This window comes from Rhinoderma darwinii, chromosome 9 (genome assembly GCF_050947455.1).
Source record: "Rhinoderma darwinii isolate aRhiDar2 chromosome 9, aRhiDar2.hap1, whole genome shotgun sequence".
Classification (NCBI taxonomy): Eukaryota; Metazoa; Chordata; class Amphibia; order Anura; family Rhinodermatidae; genus Rhinoderma; species Rhinoderma darwinii.
Window position 1 is genome coordinate 72059246 of NC_134695.1, and position 21217 is coordinate 72080462.

Genomic DNA, 21217 nt, shown 5'->3' on the forward strand with positions numbered 1-21217 from the left:
GTACAGCACTTGTCATTCTCGTAGATATTGAATGGAGTGGTGGGCGCATGCTCAACCGCCGCTCCTTAAGGGCGGGTTCACACATAGCGGAATTTCACTTAAATTCCGCTGCGGACACTCCGCAGCGTTAATCCGCAGCGGAGCCGTTTCTCCATTGACTTTCACTTTAATTTAGCAGTGTTCGTTTACACAATGCGTACAATTCCGCTGCGGAGCATAGGCTGCGGAGCGGAATTTGGTGTCCGCAGCATGCTCTGTCTGTTGCGGAGCAGTGGCGGACTGGTTGCGGACTCATGGCGGAATTTCTCCATTGACTTCAATGGAGAGTCAAAATTCCGCAATGAAGTCCGCAGATCTTATGTGTGCTGCGGAGCGTATTGTTTTTACTACCATGACATTTCTTCATTCTGGCTGGACCTATGTATTTCTAGGTCTACAGCCAGACTGAGGAAGTCAATGGGGCTCCCGTAATGACGGGAGCGTTGCTAGGAGACGTCTGTAAATAGTCACTGTCCAGGGTGCTGAAAGAGTTACGCGATCGGCAGTAACTGTTTCTGCACCCGGGACAGTGACTACCGATCTCAATATACATGTATCTGTAAAAAAATAGATAAGTTCATACTTACCGAGAACTCCCTGCGTCTGTCTCCAGTCCGGCCTCCCAGGATGACGTTTCAGTGTAAGTGACGGCTGCAGCCAATCACAGGCCAAGCACAGGCTGCAGCGGTCACATGGACTGGAGCGTCATCCAGGGAGGTCGGGCCGGATGCCGAAAGAGGGACGCGTCACCAAGACAACGGGCGGTAAGTATGAATTTCTTTGACTTTCACTAGGGAAAGTGCTGTCCCTTCTCTCTATCCTGCACTGAATAGGGAGAAGAGAAGCACTTTTCCTGCAGTCCGCAGCGGCCAGTCCGCATCAATTTTCTGCACATTTTGTGCAGATCCGCTGCAGAATCTGCAACGCAGATTCTGTGCGGCATTGATGCGGACAGTTGCGGAGGAATTCCGCCATGTGTGGTCATGCCCTTAAAGACACTCCTCACTGCAAAGGGTGCAGTGAGTAGTAACGGGGGTTGTAGACCCCTGTTCCCACGATCGGCAGGGGTGACAGCAGTGGGGCCCCAGCAATCAGACAATTATTATTTATCCTGTGGACAGATGATTATTGTCAATTCTGGTACAATCCCTTTAATTCAATGGCTGTATACTTCTTTAGCACTATTTATCTGGGGTACTTTGCAGACACTATTGTTTATAGGGGCACTCTGCTGGCATTATTTACAGGGTTGGACTCTGTTAATACTCTTTGTGGCAGGCATTTGGCTTGCACTGTTAGGGTATGTGCACACGATATTGACGATTATGTCTGACTTTACTGAGCTGTTTTCAGGAGAAAACAGCTCCGTCATTTCAGACGTAATTGCTCCTCCTCGCATTTTGCGAGGCGTCATTGACGGCCGTAATTTTGAGCTGTTCTTCATTGAATTCAATGAAAAACGGCTCAAATTACGTCCAAAGAAGTGTCCTGCATATAATGTATATGTGTCCTGCACTTCTTTTGACGAGGCTGTATTTTTACGCGTCGTCGTTTGACAGCTGTCAAACGATGACGTGTAAATTACAGGTCGTCTGCACAGTACGTCGGCAAACCGATTCAAATGAATGGGCAGATGTTTGCAGACGTATTGGAGCCGTATTTTCAGGCGTAAATCGAGGCATAATACGCCTCGTTTACGCCTGAAAATAGGTCGTGTGAACCCAGCCTTAATGGGGCCACGATGCTGGAGGCACTTTGGCCGATATTACAAAGCAAGACCTGTACTTCAAGTGGGTTAACGGAGGGAAAAAAAGTTCTTATGGCAGATCAACTATAAGCCCAAAAAGTCTGATTGATGCAGATTTTTTGTTTAGTGTCCCACTGGGCTCGATGGGATTTGTTTTTATAATCACCAGAACCTGACCCAAACAGCGGACGAGCGTGATCACAGCTTTACTCCATATTTGATATCTGGTTGAGAACGGTAAAGTTACCCTATATCCCATAAAAAGGGCTGTTAAGTTTAATATAAAATGACCCTTTTGAGCGTCTGACATGCAGTGAGGTTTATTATCATACAGATATAACAGGAGCATTCTTGCAGTGCTTTACCACGGGATAATAAAAATAACATATGACACATGTTACCTAAAATAGAACCAGGCGAGTGCAACGTGAGAAGAGTTGCATAACGTACAATCCTACTAAGTTAATATACTGTTATCGTAGAAAAAAATATTACTTGTAAGGGCCTGTTCACACGTCATGGAATCGCTGCAGAAAATTTCTGCAGCAATTCCGCAGAAACTAGCATAAATTCTACTGCGGTAAAACCGCACCATTTCCTGCAGTTTTTAGTACAGAAATTGGTGCGGATTTCTCTCAATGTTGGGAGATGGTGACGTCTCCTCTGAAAAACACAGCAATTCAGTCCAGTTTCCGCAGCAGGAATTGACACGCTGCAGTACAAAAAATACGCACCGCAGGTCAATTTCAGCTCGGAAATTTTCTCAAGCGTGTGGATGAGATTTGTTAAATCTCATCCACTTTGCTGTTACTGTATTCTGCTGCGTATTTTCCATCCGCAATTCCGCTACGTGTGGACGAGCCCTTACATGTAATGTACAATTCACATACACAATAAATACACAAGAAGTTTTATATTAGTGGAGACACATTTACCTGAAATCAGAACAACGGCCACAGTGCTGATTTTGGTGTCACCTTTGGCGCCTTTAGGCTTTCCAGATATTATATTTTACAATACAAGTACTCTGTGGGTTTTCCCATTTTAGACTTTTAGGCTAGGTTCACGCTAAACAAAAAATGGCTGTAAAATACGGAGCTTTTCAAGGGAAAACAGCCACTGATTTTGAGCCGTTTTTTAATCATCCAGTATTTTTTGATGCGTTTTTTGCGGCCGTTTTTGGAGCTGTTTTTCTATTGACCCAATGAAAAACGGCTCCAAAAATAGCTCAAGAAGTGACATGCACTTTTTTTTACCAGGCGTTTTTTTACGCACAGTGTTTTCAAACGACCGCGTAAAAAAACGTCCCGTCTGAATGAAATGCCGTTTTTCCCATTGAAATCAATGGGCAGATGTTTGGAAGCGTTCAGCTTCAGTTTTTTCAGCCATTTTTCAGGGCGTTTACAGCCCGAAAAACGGCTGAAAATAAGCCGTGCGAACTTACCCTCATGGTATATCCATAGGATATGTCATAAATGTCTTATATTTGGGGGACACTCCCCCTCTAGCACCCCCACCTGGAATCCCCTGAGGGGGCCGGAAGAAGCCACATCCAGACTAAAGACTCATTTACACATGCCAATGATTGGGCGAATGAGCGTTTGTACAAACTAAATGGCAGTGCACAGCCGACGAATGAGCAAACGTTTGTTTGTTGGCTGTTTTCATATTTTATGCTACCATGAAAATCATACTACTATAATACTGCCCCTATATACAAGAATATAACTCCTATAATACTGCCTCCTATATACAAGAATATAACTACTATAATACTGCCCCTATATACAAGAATATAACTCCTATAATACTGCCTCCTATATACAAGAATATAACTACTATAATACTGCCCCTATATACAAGAATATAACTACTATAATACTGCCCCTATATACAAGAATATAACTCCTATAATACTGCCTCCTATATACAAGAATATAACTACTATAATACTGCCCCTATATACAAGAATATAACTCCTATAATACTGCCTCCTATATACAAGAATATAACTACTATAATACTGCCCCTATATACAAGAATATAACTACTATAATACTGCCCCTATATACAAGAATATAACTCCTATAATACTGCCTCCTATATACAAGAATATAACTACTATAATACTGCCCCTATATACAAGAATATAACTACTATAATACTGCCCCCTATATACAAGAATATAACTATTATAATACTGCTCCCCATATACAAGAATATAACTACTATAATACTGCCCCATATACAAGAATATAACTACTATAATACTGCTCGTATATACAAGAATATAACTCCTATAATACTGCCCCTATATACAAGAATATAACTCCTATAATACTGCCTCCTATATACAAGAATATAACTACTATAATACTGCCCCTATATACAAGAATATAACTACTATAATACTGCCCCTATATACAAGAATATAACTACTATAATACTGCCCCCTATATACAAGAATATAACTATTATAATACTGCCCCTATATACAAGAATATAACTACTATAATACTGCCCCATATACAAGAATATAACTACTATAATACTGCTCCTATATACAAGAATATAACTACTATAATACTGCCCCTATATACAAGAATATAACTACTATAATACTGCTCCTATATACAAGAATATAACTACTATAATACTGCCCCTATATACAAGAATATAACTACTATAATACTGCCCCCTATATACAAGAATATAACTACTATAATACTGCCCCTATATACAAGAATATAACTACTATAATACTGCTCCTATATACAAGAATATAACTACTATAATACTGCTCCTATATACAAGAATATAACTACTATAATACTGCCTCCTATATACAAGAATATAACTCCTATAATACTGCCTCCTATATACAAGAATATAACTACTATAATACTGCCCCTATATACAAGAATATAACTCCTATAATACTGCCTCCTATATACAAGAATATAACTACTATAATACTGCCCCTATATACAAGAATATAACTACTATAATACTGCCCCTATATACAAGAATATAACTCCTATAATACTGCCTCCTATATACAAGAATATAACTACTATAATACTGCCCCTATATACAAGAATATAACTACTATAATACTGCCCCCTATATACAAGAATATAACTATTATAATACTGCTCCCCATATACAAGAATATAACTACTATAATACTGCCCCCTATATACAAGAATATAACTACTATAATACTGCCCCTATATACAAGAATATAACTACTATAATACTGCTCCTATATACAAGAATATAACTACTATAATACTGCCTCCTATATACAAGAATATAACTCCTATAATACTGCCTCCTATATACAAGAATATAACTACTATAATACTGCCCCTATATACAAGAATATAACTACTATAATACTGCCCCTATATACAAGAATATAACTACTATAATACTGCTCCTATATACAAGAATATAATACTATAATACTGCCCCCTATATACAAGAATATAACTACTATAATACTGCCCCCTATATACAAGAATATAACTACTATAATACTGCCCCCTATATACAAGAATATAACTACTATAATACTGCCCCTATATACAAGAATATAACTCCTATAATACTGCCTCCTATATACAAGAATATAACTACTATAATACTGCCCCTATATACAAGAATATAACTCCTATAATACTGCCTCCTATATACAAGAATATAACTACTATAATACTGCCCCTATATACAAGAATATAACTACTATAATACTGCCCCTATATACAAGAATATAACTCCTATAATACTGCCTCCTATATACAAGAATATAACTACTATAATACTGCCCCTATATACAAGAATATAACTACTATAATACTGCCCCCTATATACAAGAATATAACTATTATAATACTGCTCCCCATATACAAGAATATAACTACTATAATACTGCCCCATATACAAGAATATAACTACTATAATACTGCTCGTATATACAAGAATATAACTCCTATAATACTGCCCCTATATACAAGAATATAACTCCTATAATACTGCCTCCTATATACAAGAATATAACTACTATAATACTGCCCCTATATACAAGAATATAACTACTATAATACTGCCCCTATATACAAGAATATAACTACTATAATACTGCCCCCTATATACAAGAATATAACTATTATAATACTGCCCCTATATACAAGAATATAACTACTATAATACTGCCCCATATACAAGAATATAACTACTATAATACTGCTCCTATATACAAGAATATAACTACTATAATACTGCCCCTATATACAAGAATATAACTACTATAATACTGCTCCTATATACAAGAATATAACTACTATAATACTGCCCCTATATACAAGAATATAACTACTATAATACTGCCCCCTATATACAAGAATATAACTACTATAATACTGCCCCTATATACAAGAATATAACTACTATAATACTGCTCCTATATACAAGAATATAACTACTATAATACTGCTCCTATATACAAGAATATAACTACTATAATACTGCCTCCTATATACAAGAATATAACTCCTATAATACTGCCTCCTATATACAAGAATATAACTACTATAATACTGCCCCTATATACAAGAATATAACTCCTATAATACTGCCTCCTATATACAAGAATATAACTACTATAATACTGCCCCTATATACAAGAATATAACTACTATAATACTGCCCCTATATACAAGAATATAACTCCTATAATACTGCCTCCTATATACAAGAATATAACTACTATAATACTGCCCCTATATACAAGAATATAACTACTATAATACTGCCCCCTATATACAAGAATATAACTATTATAATACTGCTCCCCATATACAAGAATATAACTACTATAATACTGCCCCCTATATACAAGAATATAACTACTATAATACTGCCCCTATATACAAGAATATAACTACTATAATACTGCTCCTATATACAAGAATATAACTACTATAATACTGCCTCCTATATACAAGAATATAACTCCTATAATACTGCCTCCTATATACAAGAATATAACTACTATAATACTGCCCCTATATACAAGAATATAACTACTATAATACTGCCCCTATATACAAGAATATAACTACTATAATACTGCTCCTATATACAAGAATATAATACTATAATACTGCCCCCTATATACAAGAATATAACTACTATAATACTGCCCCCTATATACAAGAATATAACTACTATAATACTGCCCCCTATATACAAGAATATAACTACTATAGTACTGCTCCTATATACAAAAATCTAACTACTATAATACTGCTCCCTATATACAAGAATATAGCTACTATAATACTGCCCCCTATATACAAGAATATAACTACTATAATACTGCCCCCTATATACAAGAATATAACTACTATAATACTGCCCCTATATACAAGAATATAACTACTATAATACTGCTCCTATATACAAGAATATAACTACTATAATACTGCTCCTATATACAAGAATATAACTACTATAATACTGCCCTATATACAAGAATATAACTACTATAATACTGCTCCCTATATACAAGAATATAGCTACTATAATACTGCCCCTATATACAAGAATATAACTACTATAATACTGCTCCCCATATACAAGAATATAACTACTATAACACTGCCCCCTATATACAAGAATATAACTACTGTAATACTGCCTCCTATATACAAGAATGTAACTACTATAATACTGCCCCTATATACAAGAATATAACTACTATAATACTGCCCCCTATATACAAGAATATAACTACTATAATACTGCCCCCTATATACAAGAATATAACTACTATAGTACTGCTCCTATATACAAAAATATAACTACTATAATACTGCTCCCTATATACAAGAATATAGCTACTATAATACTGCCCCCTATATACAAGAATATAACTACTATAATACTGCCCCCTATATACAAGAATATAACTACTATAATACTGCCCCTATATACAAGAATATAACTACTATAATACTGCTCCTATATACAAGAATATAACTACTATAATACTGCTCCTATATACAAGAATATAACTACTATAATACTGCCCTATATACAAGAATATAACTACTATAATACTGCTCCCTATATACAAGAATATAGCTACTATAATACTGCCCCTATATACAAGAATATAACTACTATAATACTGCTCCCCATATACAAGAATATAACTACTATAACACTGCCCCCTATATACAAGAATATAACTACTGTAATACTGCCTCCTATATACAAGAATATAACTACTATAATACTGCCCCCTATATACAAGAATATAACTACTATAATACTGCCCGTATATACAAGAATATAACTACTATAATACTGCCCCCTATATACAAGAATATAACTACTATAATACTGCCCCCTATATACAAGAATATAACTACTATAATACTGCCCCCTATATACAAGAATATAACTACTATAATACTGCCCCCTATATACAAGAATATAACTACTATAATACTGCCCCCTATATACAAGAATATAACTACTATAATACTGCTCCTATATACAAGAATATAACTACTATAATACTGCTCCCTATATACAAGAATATAACTACTATAATACTGCCCCCTATATACAAGAATATAACTACTATAATACTGCCCCCTATATACAAGAATATAACTACTATAATACTACCCCTATATACAAGAATATAACTACTATAATACTGCCCCCTATATACAAGAATATAACTACTATAATACTGCTCCTATATACAAGAATATAACTACTATAATACTGCTCCTATATACAAGAATATAACTACTATAATACTGCCCCTATATACAAGAATATAACTACTATAATACTGCCCCTATATACAAGAATATAACTACTATAATACTGCTCCTATATACAAGAATATAACTACTATAATACTGCCCCTATATACAAGAATATAACTACTATAATACTGCCCCCTATATACAAGAATATAACTACTATAATACTGCCCCCTATATACAAGAATATAACTACTATAATACTGCCCCCTATATACAAGAATATAACTACTATAATACTACCCCTATATACAAGAATATAACTACTATAATACTGCCCCCTAGGGACAAGAATATATCTACTATAATACTGCCCCCTATATACAAGAATATATCTACTATAATACTGCCTCCTATATATAAGAATATATCTACTATAATACAGCTCCCTATATACAAGGATATAACTATATAATACTGCCCCCTATGGACAAGAATAAAACTACAGTCCGAGTGACATAACACACATCACGTGATGTAGTGAGTAGTAGGAGGAGTCATGTGATAGTAGGAGGAGTCATGTGATAACGCCGCAGTATTCTCCTCCGCATTCTCTTATTACCTGTCACTCAGCTCTGGAATGTCATAGAGAAGAATCACGCGAGATTTTGTCTGTATTCTCGTGAGATTTTACTGCAGTCTAAAACAGTCGTTCCGCAGTTCTCGCGAGTTTTCCGCTCCCCGCAGGACATTAGCCCGTTCCCGCGAGATTACGCAGCCAGTGTTTGCGGTGACGCAGAGACTGCACAGCGGTTTTCATATCTTGGTGCCTGGAGTGAGCGGTCGATATGGCGTCGTAGAGTAGACGGAAGGTGAGAATAACGGGGGCCTCGGTATGGTGCGGGGCAGTGGGTTAGAACCCCAGGATTATTGTAGGCCGGCGTGGAGCTTCGTATGTGTTATGAGTGACAGGATATGGGGGAGGGGGGCTGCAGCGTTGGAGGAGCAGGGGCTGACCGGAATGGTGGGTTGAGTAGCAGTGTGTGGGGGGTGATTGTCTTGGGGTGACAGGAATGACATATAGGAGTTCACAGGCTTAGGGGGAGCAGCACGGTCTCTGGATGACCGGTTTGTGCAGAACAGGCAACGTATGTGGAGTGTGACAGGATTGGTGGTGGGGGGATATGTGGAGTGTGACAGGATTGGTGGTGGGGGGATATGTGGAGTGTGACAGTATTGGTGGGGGGGGGGGATATGTGGAGTGTGGCAGGATTGGTGGTGGATATGTGGAGTGTGACAGGATTGGTGGGGGGGGGGGATATGTGGAGTGTGGCAGGATTGGGGGGGGGGGATATGTGGAGTGTGGCAGGATTGGGGGGGGGGATATGTGGAGTGTGACAGGATTGGTGGGGGGGGGATATGTGGAGTGTGACAGGATTGGTGGGGGGGGGGGAATATGTGGAGTGTGACAGGATTGGTGGGGGGGGGATATGTGGAGTGTGACAGGATTGGTGGTGGGGGGATATGTGGTGTGTGACAGGATTGGTGGTGGGGGATATGTGGAGTGTGACAGGATTGGTGGTGGGGGGGGGGATATGTGGAGTGTGACAGGATTGGTGGGGGGGGGATATGTGGAGTGTGGCAGGATTGGTGGTGGATATGTGGAGTGTGGCAGGATTGGTGGTGGATATGTGGAGTGTGACAGTATTGGTGGGGGGGGGATATGTGGAGTGTGGCAGGATTGGTGGTGGATATGTGGAGTGTGACAGGATTGGTGGGGGGGGATATGTGGAGTGTGGCAGGATTGGGGGGGGGGATATGTGGAGTGTGACAGGATTGGTGGGGGGGATATGTGGAGTGTGACAGGATTGGTGGTGGGGGGATATGTGGTGTGACAGGATTGGTGGTGGGGGGATATGTGGTGTGGCAGGATTGGTGGTGGGGGGATATGTGGAGTGTGACAGGATTGGTGGGGGGGATATGTGGAGTGTGACAGGATTGGTGGGGGGGATATGTGGAGTGTGACAGGATTGGTGGGGGGGGGATATGTGGAGTGTGACAGGATTGGTGGGGGGGGGATATGTGGAGTGTGACAGGATTGGTGGGGGGGGATATGTGGAGTGTGACAGGATTGGTGGGGGGGGATATGTGGAGTGTGACAGGATTGGTGGGGGGGGGATATGTGGAGTGTGACAGGATTGGTGGGTGATATGTGGAGTGTGACAGGATTGGTGGGGGATATGTGGAGTGTGACAGGATTGGTGGGGGGGGATATGTGGAGTGTGACAGGATTGGTGGGGGGGGATATGTGGAGTGTGGCAGGATTGGTGGGGGGGGGATATGTGGAGTGTGACAGGATTGGTGGGGGGGGATATGTGGAGTGTGGCAGGATTGGTGGTGGGATATGTGGAGTGTGACAGGATTGGTGGGGGGGGGGATATGTGGAGTGTGGCAGGATTGGTGGTGGGGGGATATGTGGAGTGTGGCAGGATTGGTAGGGGGGGAGATATGTGGAGTGTGACAGGATTGGTGGGGGGGATATGTGGAGTGTGGCAGGATTGGTGGTGGGGGGATATGTGGAGTGTGGCAGGATTAGTAGGGGGGGAGATATGTGGAGTGTGACAGGATTGGTGGGGGGGGGATATGTGGAGTGTGACAGGATTGGTAGGGGGGGAGATATGTGGAGTGTGACAGGATTGGTGGGGGGAGATATGTGGAGTGTGACAGGATTGGTGGGGGGGATATGTGGAGTGTGACAGGATTGGTGGGGGGGGATATGTGGAGTGTGACAGGATTGGTGGGGGGGGATATGTGGAGTGTGACAGGATTGGTGGGGGGGGATATGTGGAGTGTGACAGGATTGGTGGGGGGGGATATGTGGAGTGTGACAGGATTGGTGGGGGGGGATATGTGGAGTGTGACAGGATTGGTGGGGGGGATATGTGGAGTGTGACAGCATTGGTGGGGGGATGTGTGGCAGGATTGGGGGTACAGTAACATTACTCGGGGTGTTTGCTGTTTCTGGGGCGTTAGTAGAGTATATGGTTGAGATACGTCCTGTGTAAATAGTTCTGTGCCTGTATTAGGAATGAGGGGGTCTCCTCCCCAACGCTGCGGTCCCTGTATCTTGTGGGGACCAGTTCCATGTTCTCTGGATTTGTTGCCCCCCCATCTCGTGGTGGCGACGTTGCAGGGCGCGCGGTGACTAGATGTGGGACCTGTCACTGTAATATAGTAAAATACGGGAATCTTTGAAGATTATATATTATATCTGATATGACGAGCTCTGTTTTTTCGTGTACCCTATGATTTCATCTTGTCACATTGTCCTTCGAAGACCAGCTGAAACAACGGCCGTGTGAAGGGTCCATGAGAAATTAGGACGTGTCCTATTTTTTGGCGCTTCACGCATCCCTCCGTGTACGCTGGTCTATGGGGGATACGTGATCACGCGTCCCACAGGGATTCACGTCCGAGATGCGCAAAGCTCGTGAGAATCTAACCTAAGGAGTACAAGTCGCGTGTCACGTGCAGCGCCACAATGAGTCACGCCAGTTGTGCGACCGTTGCGCCCTCTAACCACGGCCTCGGACCGTATGTCCCGTAGTCTGTGAGCGTGCGGCTGGGTCTGTTTTGTGCTGTTCTTCTATTGGCTCTTTTGACTTTATAAGGAAATGAGAAATCCAGCACACAATAGAAAGCCGGAATCGTGAGGATATTATGCGGGGGATTGTTTCAGTTTGTTTGATCTTCCCCGTTTTCTTGCTTTATTACGCACTGTGTTTTATCTTTGCTGAGCCGCCTTTAGTTACATTGTACAGTGTTTATTTGTAATCTGGGCTGTGGTCCGGTCATCCCAGCCTGAAGGGGATATTCCATGGCATTTCCGTGGGATATGCCATATATGTCTGATGGGTCAGGTCCCAGAGCGAATATCCCATTCGTTTCTAAGGGGCCGTGCACACTTCTGTTTTTTTTTTTAACGTAAGCATGTAGCCCTTCTAACGGAAATAGAACATGTCCTATTCCTGTCCGTTTTTTTGCGGGTCAGTCTTGCCCGGTCTATTCATCTGGTCTGTTAAAACAACGGACTGTACACGGAAGCCATCCACGTGCAGTCCGTGTTTCGCGGCTGTATATTTGGAATGGATTTGTGCTTGAGGCCTAAGGCAGAGAATGAATGGACGAGTGTGCGCTGCCCCCTCCTTTTCTAATGGGTTTACAAAAACAGCCGAAGCTGGTAGCTGCCTCACCTGTTGGGACGGGGGTTGCTTGACCCCCGAAGTAGGTGCGTGGTCCCAGAGTTAGATACGTCATAAATGTTTCACTTGGATATTGTAGTTTATATGGGGACAGCACAAATTCCCCCAAAGTCTGCTGTCAGGGGAAACGAGGATCGGCATGCAGGATTCTTTGTTTCCCCTGGAGATAAGCGGCATCAAGGGTATCCGGCAGCCACTTATCCACTTTCCCTATGCCAGTGTGCATGTTTGAGTAGTCTGACAGGGGAGCGTGTTTGTTTTAGGAGTCGGGATGGTGTTCTGTTACAATTTATGCAGGTTCCTAAACTATTCTAGTCACCTTATCAAATTGACTTACAGATAATGCAGTAACGTTTGGTTAGGGCGACACGGCCTCATCCAACATTTTTTGCATTGACTGTTTTTCTTTTGGGGAAATCCTGAAGTTACGGTGATTCCCCCAATTTTAACGTAACTCGCTGGCGCCGTCATGTCGCTGTGAAGCTCTTGCCTAATAATCATTGTTTCAATGGACTGTGACAACACAATTATTTTCGACAGATGGAGGTTTAATCTGTCGTCAGAAGATTTCATTTTTTTTTTTTCTCCTGGTGACTACTTGGATTAATTTAAAAAAATCAATCCTCAAAGAATGTCCAATGCAAAAACTAATTTGTATTTATTTTTTACTACTTGTAGCAAAATATCTGTGTGTTTTCAGATGAACAGTCATAATAAATAACAGAAATTTGGAAGGCAGTATCCTTTATTTATAGAGGTTATCCGGAAGTTTTAAGAATAGTGTTCTAGGGCAGGGAATACTATAAAATAATAAACTATCCGGTATTAACCCCTGAAATGCCCCCCCCCATCCCCACCATTCGCCGTTTCTTCGATCACGGAAGCTCCTGCCACGGTCACGTGGAGTTCATCAGTAACTTTCCGCTGCCACCAATCACAGGCTTTAGCACTGATGCTGCCATAAATGACACTGAGGTCAGTGATGGGCGGCAGCGCGTGACTGATGAACAGCGCAGGACCGCAGCGGCGGGGAACAGAGCTGCTGTGCCGGGGTTGGGGTGAATACCGGATAGTTTATTATATTAAATGTGTAAAAGTCCCGATTCGGTTAAATGTCCACCTTGTTTGTTATGCAATTGCAGCAATTTACTTGTATACTTTTTAGCCTGCACAAGGCAGAACCGTATCCAGGAGGCTGTGCAGCTGTTACCTATGCCTGCCGTACGTAGGCAATATCCCGCCTATACATGCAATGGTGCATGCCACAAGTTTTTCTCTATAGTTTTGTACATGTGATATGTCCTGTGCATATCACACCTAGCACTATTCTCTCCTGTCTACAAAGGGGAGCAATTGAGGTAATAGGAGAATGGCTGGTCTCCCAGCGCTACCGCAGAATATAAATGTCAGCTACCTATACTCTATAGAGAGCAGAGATGCTGTTATGATGGCTGTCCGCACATGGTGATCGCCCCATTGATGGGATACAGGCAACGTTACTTTAAAGAGGTTGACTGACTTGGACAACCCCATGAGATTGTGTGGGATCCTGGTGATGCTGCAAGAGAAATTCAGCATTATGCGTTGCCCGTCCGTGCTGTACACCCCATTGATAGAATACAGGTGATGTAAGTTTAATGGTAGTTTTTACTTATACGGTGTTGGACAGTATATTGCCATAGATAAGACAACTCCTAGAAAAAGGGTTGCCCATGAAAAAATCAAATGTGTATGGACGGCTTCATACCACCTTGTATAACAGTTAGTTAGGCCTCGATCACATCTGCATTGGGGTCCCATTCTAATGGAGCTTTCCGTCAGAACGGGACCCTGAACAGACACAAACTGACAGAGACGGAAATTTCCATTACCATTGATTTCAATGGTGACAGGTCTAGTGCCCATGTCTTACGTTTGTCTCTGCTGAGCACCGGACTCGTCGTTTTGCCGAAAGCAATAGCGTAGTCGACTACAGAGACAAATGGAAACCATGGGCACCACATCCGTCACCATTTAAATCAATGGTGATGGAAACGATTTCCGTCTGTATCAGTTTGTCTCTGTTCGGGGTCCCGTTCGTACACAATGCTCCGTCAGAACGGGACCCCAACGCAGGTGTGAACTATGCCTTACTTGGTACAATCTTCTTTGCTCTGTATTACGGGCTCGCTGTCTGGCAGATGGACACAGATCTTTATTTCTCCTCAATTTTCAGTTTAATTCTTGGTGGAGACAGGGCTACTTTTAGGTAGGATTATTTGCTGGGTCACCATTTGTAGAACAGGTGGGCTCAGGGGGATTTGGACCATTAATCTGTCTCCGACAGGGTCAGACCGGTGCAAAGACCAAAGTGTAAGCGTTTAAAGCGGTTTGACCTACATAGTACTATTTTGGGTTCAGTATTGTGCAGTTGCCTATTCTGCTTGTGATCTGGGTCTGTAAGCAATTCAGTCTTTGGTTTTGCAGGTGATGTATCTATTAAAAGGTTATTCCCATCACAGAAAGTGATCGCTAGGGTGTTCCATAACGTCCTGATCGATGGGGGTCCCATTGCTGGGAAACAAATCGGTTCTGACAATAACAGGACCACAGTACTAGTTTAGCGCTGCATCCCCTTTAAAGTTGTTTACCTGCACAGCAGCGCTCCTGGCACCCGCTGTGAAAGGGCAGCAGCGCAAAACTGGCTTATAAGGTAATAACATATCCAAAACCAGAAGTGGATCCAAAGAGAAGGCAATCTGGCTACATTCACACGATCGTGAGAAACGTCAATTTTCAGTACAATGAAGTTCTATGGGTGTATTCACACAGCCGTTTTTTATAACGGCCCGTGAATACCAGCCATCAAAAAATAGGACATGTCCTATTTTTGGTCGTTTTTCATGGCCAGACGCCTCCCATAGGAGTCAATGGATGATCCTGGCTGAGGACTCCCCACACACAGCGCTACCTGACATCGCTGTCCATATGAAGTGAGGGCTTTCAACTATGGAAACGCAAGACTGCTGTCCAGTGAACCCTGTCTTGGGAAAGCCCTTTACATCACTGTCCATATATAGACAGTGGCATCAGAGACTCCATCTGACCCCCCCCCCCTCCAAGTAGTTAGCACCCCCTGCCTGTGGATATATGGACCGTGACGTCAAGGGGTTACTGCTGGATTGGAATCCCAGGCGAGAGTGCTGCCGATGGAGATTCCGCTCTTAGAGGAAGCCACTGACGTCACTGTCCATATATGGTTCTCATTTCATTCTATGAGCGGAATCCGCGGCCAGAAAGATTCCGCTTTTACAGGGAGTTAGTAGTGCTATCTACATGGGGGTGGTGATGTCTGCAGTGGGGGTGGCGCTATCTACATGGGCACTGTGGCACTATATGGGAGGTGCGGCACTATCTACATGTGAGGACTATGGCACTTCACTGTGGTACGATCTACAGTGGGCACGATCTATGTGGGCACTGACACTTTCTACAGGGACATCGTGGCACTATCTACATGGGCACTGTAGAGTTTTCAGGGGGTTGGGACAGAAAATACCCTGAGAAATTCAATCCGTTCTTTTTCTTTTAACGGCCATTAAAACCGGACAGACGGACTGGAAATGGATGAAACTTTGGAGACACTGATGCAGAATGGCCATGAAAACCTGACAGTTGATCAGTTTTTAATGGCCGTTTTTTTCCGTGTCGTGTGACTGGAGCCTAGAGAACAGACTCGTGCATCTCATTTCTTTTGCGTCCACTTCTATGTTTGGCTAAAAAAAACTGAGCCAAAAACTACTTTTGGTCGTCTGCAAGTCGCCGTACATTCGCAGCATTACTGTGATTTGCATGTTGCGTCACTGCTTCCTTATGAGTGAATAAGTGAATGTTGGGAGTTGTAGTTTCTCAAATGTTGGTTTGCAATGGCCCAGATATGTTTGGGTGGTGACATGTGACACTGCCTGATCTGGTTGTATCACCCGCTGGTAAAGGACTTATGGCGCCTCAGACATTATAAACATCTTGTTATTGCACCCGCACTGTAGAAACGAATGTCCTGAGCGCTGGATAATTGAACGTTCATTACTGAGCAGTTCTCTGAATTCCCTGCTGCGTTGTAGTGGCTGCTGCTTGTTTTATGAATGGTGGATTTCATTACTTTTCTAGTTGTGACTAGAATTGGTTGTTGCTTATTTCTATATAAAGGTCGGGTTAATGATTGCTGAATTATCAGTCTGGCAGTGCAAAGCGTGAACATCCAATTATATGGGTTTACTAGGCTGTGCCGTGTGATGAGCTCTGCCTCACTTCCTCTGTATGTATGTGTGTATCTATATATCTATATCTTCTATCTCAGATTATTTTGTGCCAAATGACATTAGAGGATCAGTCAGGCCCCATGCACACGACCATATTTTTTCCCTCCCGTAAATACTGGCGTAAATACGGGTCCTTTGTCACCCGTATTCCACCCGTATTTACGGACCTGTTTTCTCTGCTTCTCTTTACACGTAGAGAGAGATATTGCGCTGCACTGATCACTAATTTCTCTCTATCCAGCTCTGATCGGCAGCCTCTTCTCTCTATCCAGCACTGATCGGCAGCTTCTTCTCTCTATCAGTGCTGGATAGAGGGAAGGGGCAGCCCTTTCGGGCAGAGTTTCCGCAGCGGAACGCAGCAATAGAAAGAAAAATAAGTTCATACGTACCCCGGCCGTTGTCTTGGTGACACGTCCCTCTTTTGAAATCCAGTCCGACCACCCTGCATGACGCGGCAGTCCAGGTGACCGCCGCAGCCTCTGATTGGCTGCAGCGGTCACATGGGATGAAACGTCCTCCCAGGCGGCCGGACTGGAGGAAGAAGCTCTGGGTAAGTATGTATTTTTTTTTTTTTTTTTGAAGGATACATTAGAAATCTATATTGTGAGCGCCACGCATGGTACTCGCTGTCCAGCGGTAGTCATTGTCCAGGGTGCTGAAAGAGTTACTTCTGATCACTGCAGCCCCTTCTCTCTATCCAGCACTGATCGTTTAACTCTTTCAGCACCCTGGACAGTTACTACCACTGGACAGTGAATACCATACGTAGACTTATGGGCATGCCCGTGCCGTAATTACGGCCTGAAATAGGACACGTTCTATATTTTTCAACGGCCCGGGCACCTTCCCGTAAGCAAACGAGAAGGTACCCGTGGCCAATAGAAGTCTATGGGCCCGTAATTCTGGGCGTTTTTACGGTCGTGTGCATGGGGCCTCACTGTGGGGCAAGATCATTTAATTATTTACATTGGAAGCAAATGACATCTTACAAGACCGAGACAAGTAATTTGTTTAGAACCCACCAGAGGTCAACATTTCTAGTTCAGCATTAAAGGAACACTCCATTAAAAATGAATGCCGCCCTGAGGGGGCGGAGCATGACATACCTTTGGTGGTCTTTAAATCCCATTCTCTGCCCCCTCAGGCCCTGCAGCATGCGTAACACGTTATCTGTTTTTCCTTCAGTGTAGACGATCTCCCCCAGTCGTCCCACGCTCCCGATTTATAATGAAAAATACAGAAACAAAGGTTAATACTTAGTCTACGTGTCCTGGCGCTCATTTTACTGCTCGTCCCTACAGCACGGAGTGGGCGGCAGATGATGGCCCGTGTCTCTTTCTATGTTCACCTTTTAGTATGTTTAGCAAATCAAGATGAAACTTTTTTTCTTTAGTAAATAAAGTTCACTGATACTTGAAGGACAGAATACTATTGAACGAAGGGCAGTGGCTCCTTACACCTTCAGCCCTACATTAGTGAAAAGATGATTTCAAGGAGAATGTGTATAGAAACTGCTGCATAGATTATAAATGTATAATTATACTTATAAATTCCCAGTATAAATATTCTGCCTGGATTCTGATGGTAGTCATTCGGTGGGTTGGACCAATATTAAAGAATCCTCTAAATAAGTTGGCTGTTTTAGTCGGTGTGGCCTCTGGGGGTCTTTGAAGGTATTGTATGCTGGGTTCCATCCTTCCTTCTTTTTGTCAATTTTACTTCCCTCATGTGATCCAATGTTCACACAGGGCGTATAAGCTGCATAAAAACACGCGGCGTATCCGCACTATTTGCCGCAGGGAGTTCCGGACACAACCGCATTGGGGTGGAGTTTTTCGGCCGGTATAGCTGCTGCGGCAAACTGTATGTGTGTGTGTATGTATGTGTGTATATATATATATATATATGTGTGTGTGTGTATATATATATATATATATATATATATATATATATATATATATATAACATACAGAGACATACTTACCCTCTGATGTCCTGCAGACCGGCCTCCTGGGATGATTGGCTTCAGCGGTCACATGGGATGAATCGTCATCCCAGAAGGCCGACCTGGATGAAGAAACTTTTCCACCACGAAAATCGCAACGTCTGCTATTTTATCGCTGGTTTTTACCTCCACGTTGAATTCAATGGGGGAAAACCCGCAACAAAAAAGCAGCGATTACGCAAATACAATTGACATGCCGGGGATTCAAAAACCGCACCGCAGGTCAAATTCATTTACGCAGCGTGTGAATTGGACTTGTTCAAATCTCATCCATTCTGCTGCTACTGTATTATTCTGAAGTTTTTCTGCAACAAAATCTGTTAAGGAAAATTTGCATTATTTAGGCTACGTGTGAACTGACCCATACTCTCTATCGTTAGGTTTGACATCTACCTGGGCCAGAACAGACCTTGACCTAAGGGATCTTACATTTTAGGAATAAGTTGGTAGATATTGGTTCACCCTCACCCGTCTACCATGCCAATAAACAAGTGCTTCTCCATTGTCCTGCTGTCTTTGCTCTCTACCTATCTGTGTTCTCTGTTTCCTACCTGCATTGTCCATACATGTAATTAGATACTCGCACTGTTTACTGGTTATGGCCGTTCTTCGGAGCTGGGTGGACGGTCGCTTTATCGTAGGGTACGATTACTAACAGTAAGCTTGCTTCCACACTGCATGGCCTGTATTATGATCAATACTGCTGTGTTATATAGGTCATGTGTGCTTGCGGAAGAGTAGTGTGAGGAAGCTGGGAGTGGCATGGCTGGACGTCCCCATCCTTATGACAGTAACTCCAGTGATCCAGAGAACTGGGACCGGAAATTGTGTAATAGACCTCGTAAACTATACAAACACTCAAGGTAGGTACTTGAAAGCTGGCGGCACCTCATGTACATAGTGCAATCCACTACCTCCTAGATCCCCGCTGCTTGTGACTGCATTCGATTGCATGATGATCATTCACTGTCTAAGGGCTCATTCAGACGAGCGTAATACTCGTCCGTGTGCTGTGCGTCAATCTATGGGTGCGCGAAAGTCACGGACAGCACGCGGATGTCGTCCGTGTTTCACGCATCCGTTACATAGAAAAGCAGAGAAATAAATGGAAAAACAAAAATTCTTGCACGGACGTGAAAAACGCGTGACGCACTCAAAGCACACTGATGCCAATACGCAACGTTTTTTACGCGCGCAAATTGGGCACGCTGGTCTGAATGTAGCTTTGCTCTTCACTATTATCTGCTTTATTTGACTGCTCTTTTCTATGGCAGCATGTGTAGTGTCACTCGCTTTTGCAAAAAACATCCCCATTTTAACCTCTTTCTCATGACTTTCGGTTAATGATTGACTGCGCTTAGAACGTCTCGCTTTGGCATTTTAGGTGGCACAAAACGAAATACCGTTTACCATTAATGGACCCACGCTGGTTTATTGAACATTTACCGGATGAGGGCTGGACAGATTTTGGTTGCTAAGTAACCTAAAAACTGGCCTGTAAATTGAAGCGGTTGTCCAGGGTTAGAAAATGTAGTTCTTGTTTTGTCCAGAAATGGTGCCACTCTTGTCCATGGTCTGTCCTGGTATTGCAGCTCAACTTCATTTACTTAAATGGCTACAAAACCAGACACAACCCATGGAGAAAAACATGCATCAATATTTCTTATCCTAACATCTTGAATAGTTCTAAAGTCATCTAAAAACCAGGGGAAACAGGGGTTGTGTTAGACCAGTGGGTAACTAAAGGCCCTTTTACATGGGCCAATGATCAGGCAAACAAGCATTCATCTGAACGCTCGTTCCTGATCATTACCTTGTGTAAACAGGGCAACAATCAGATGATACAAGAGTAAATGCTCATTCATCGGCTGATTTACTCGGTTATGCTCCATTAAATATTATCGTTCGTTGTCAACAGAACATCGTATTAATGATCGCTCGTCCCCATACATAACTAATCATTTGCTCCTTGTGATGAGAGCAAATGAGCGCCGATCAACGAGCTGCCTCGTTGATTGGCGCTTGTTTTCATGACCCATACCGGGCTGTGTAATAGATGCATGCGACCCTCAAGT

At 42.3% G+C, this 21217-nt stretch overlaps 1 protein-coding gene across 2 annotated transcripts in view; it reads left to right on the top strand.

The window, feature by feature from the left end:
- The first annotated feature begins 9287 nt into the window (after nt 1-9287).
- The window catches only part of BTBD10 (BTB domain containing 10), a 40145-nt gene continuing 28215 nt past the window's right edge, over nt 9288-21217 (top strand). The window contains exons 1-2 of one of the 2 annotated variants that reach the window (XM_075838128.1): nt 9372-9446; nt 19859-20005. In XM_075838128.1, the coding sequence (XP_075694243.1) occupies nt 19905-20005 (101 nt within the window). In that variant the 5' untranslated portion in view covers nt 9372-9446; nt 19859-19904. Of the gene's footprint in view, nt 9447-19858; nt 20006-21217 lie in introns of both variants that reach the window. The other variant, XM_075838129.1, reaches the window with a different exon arrangement.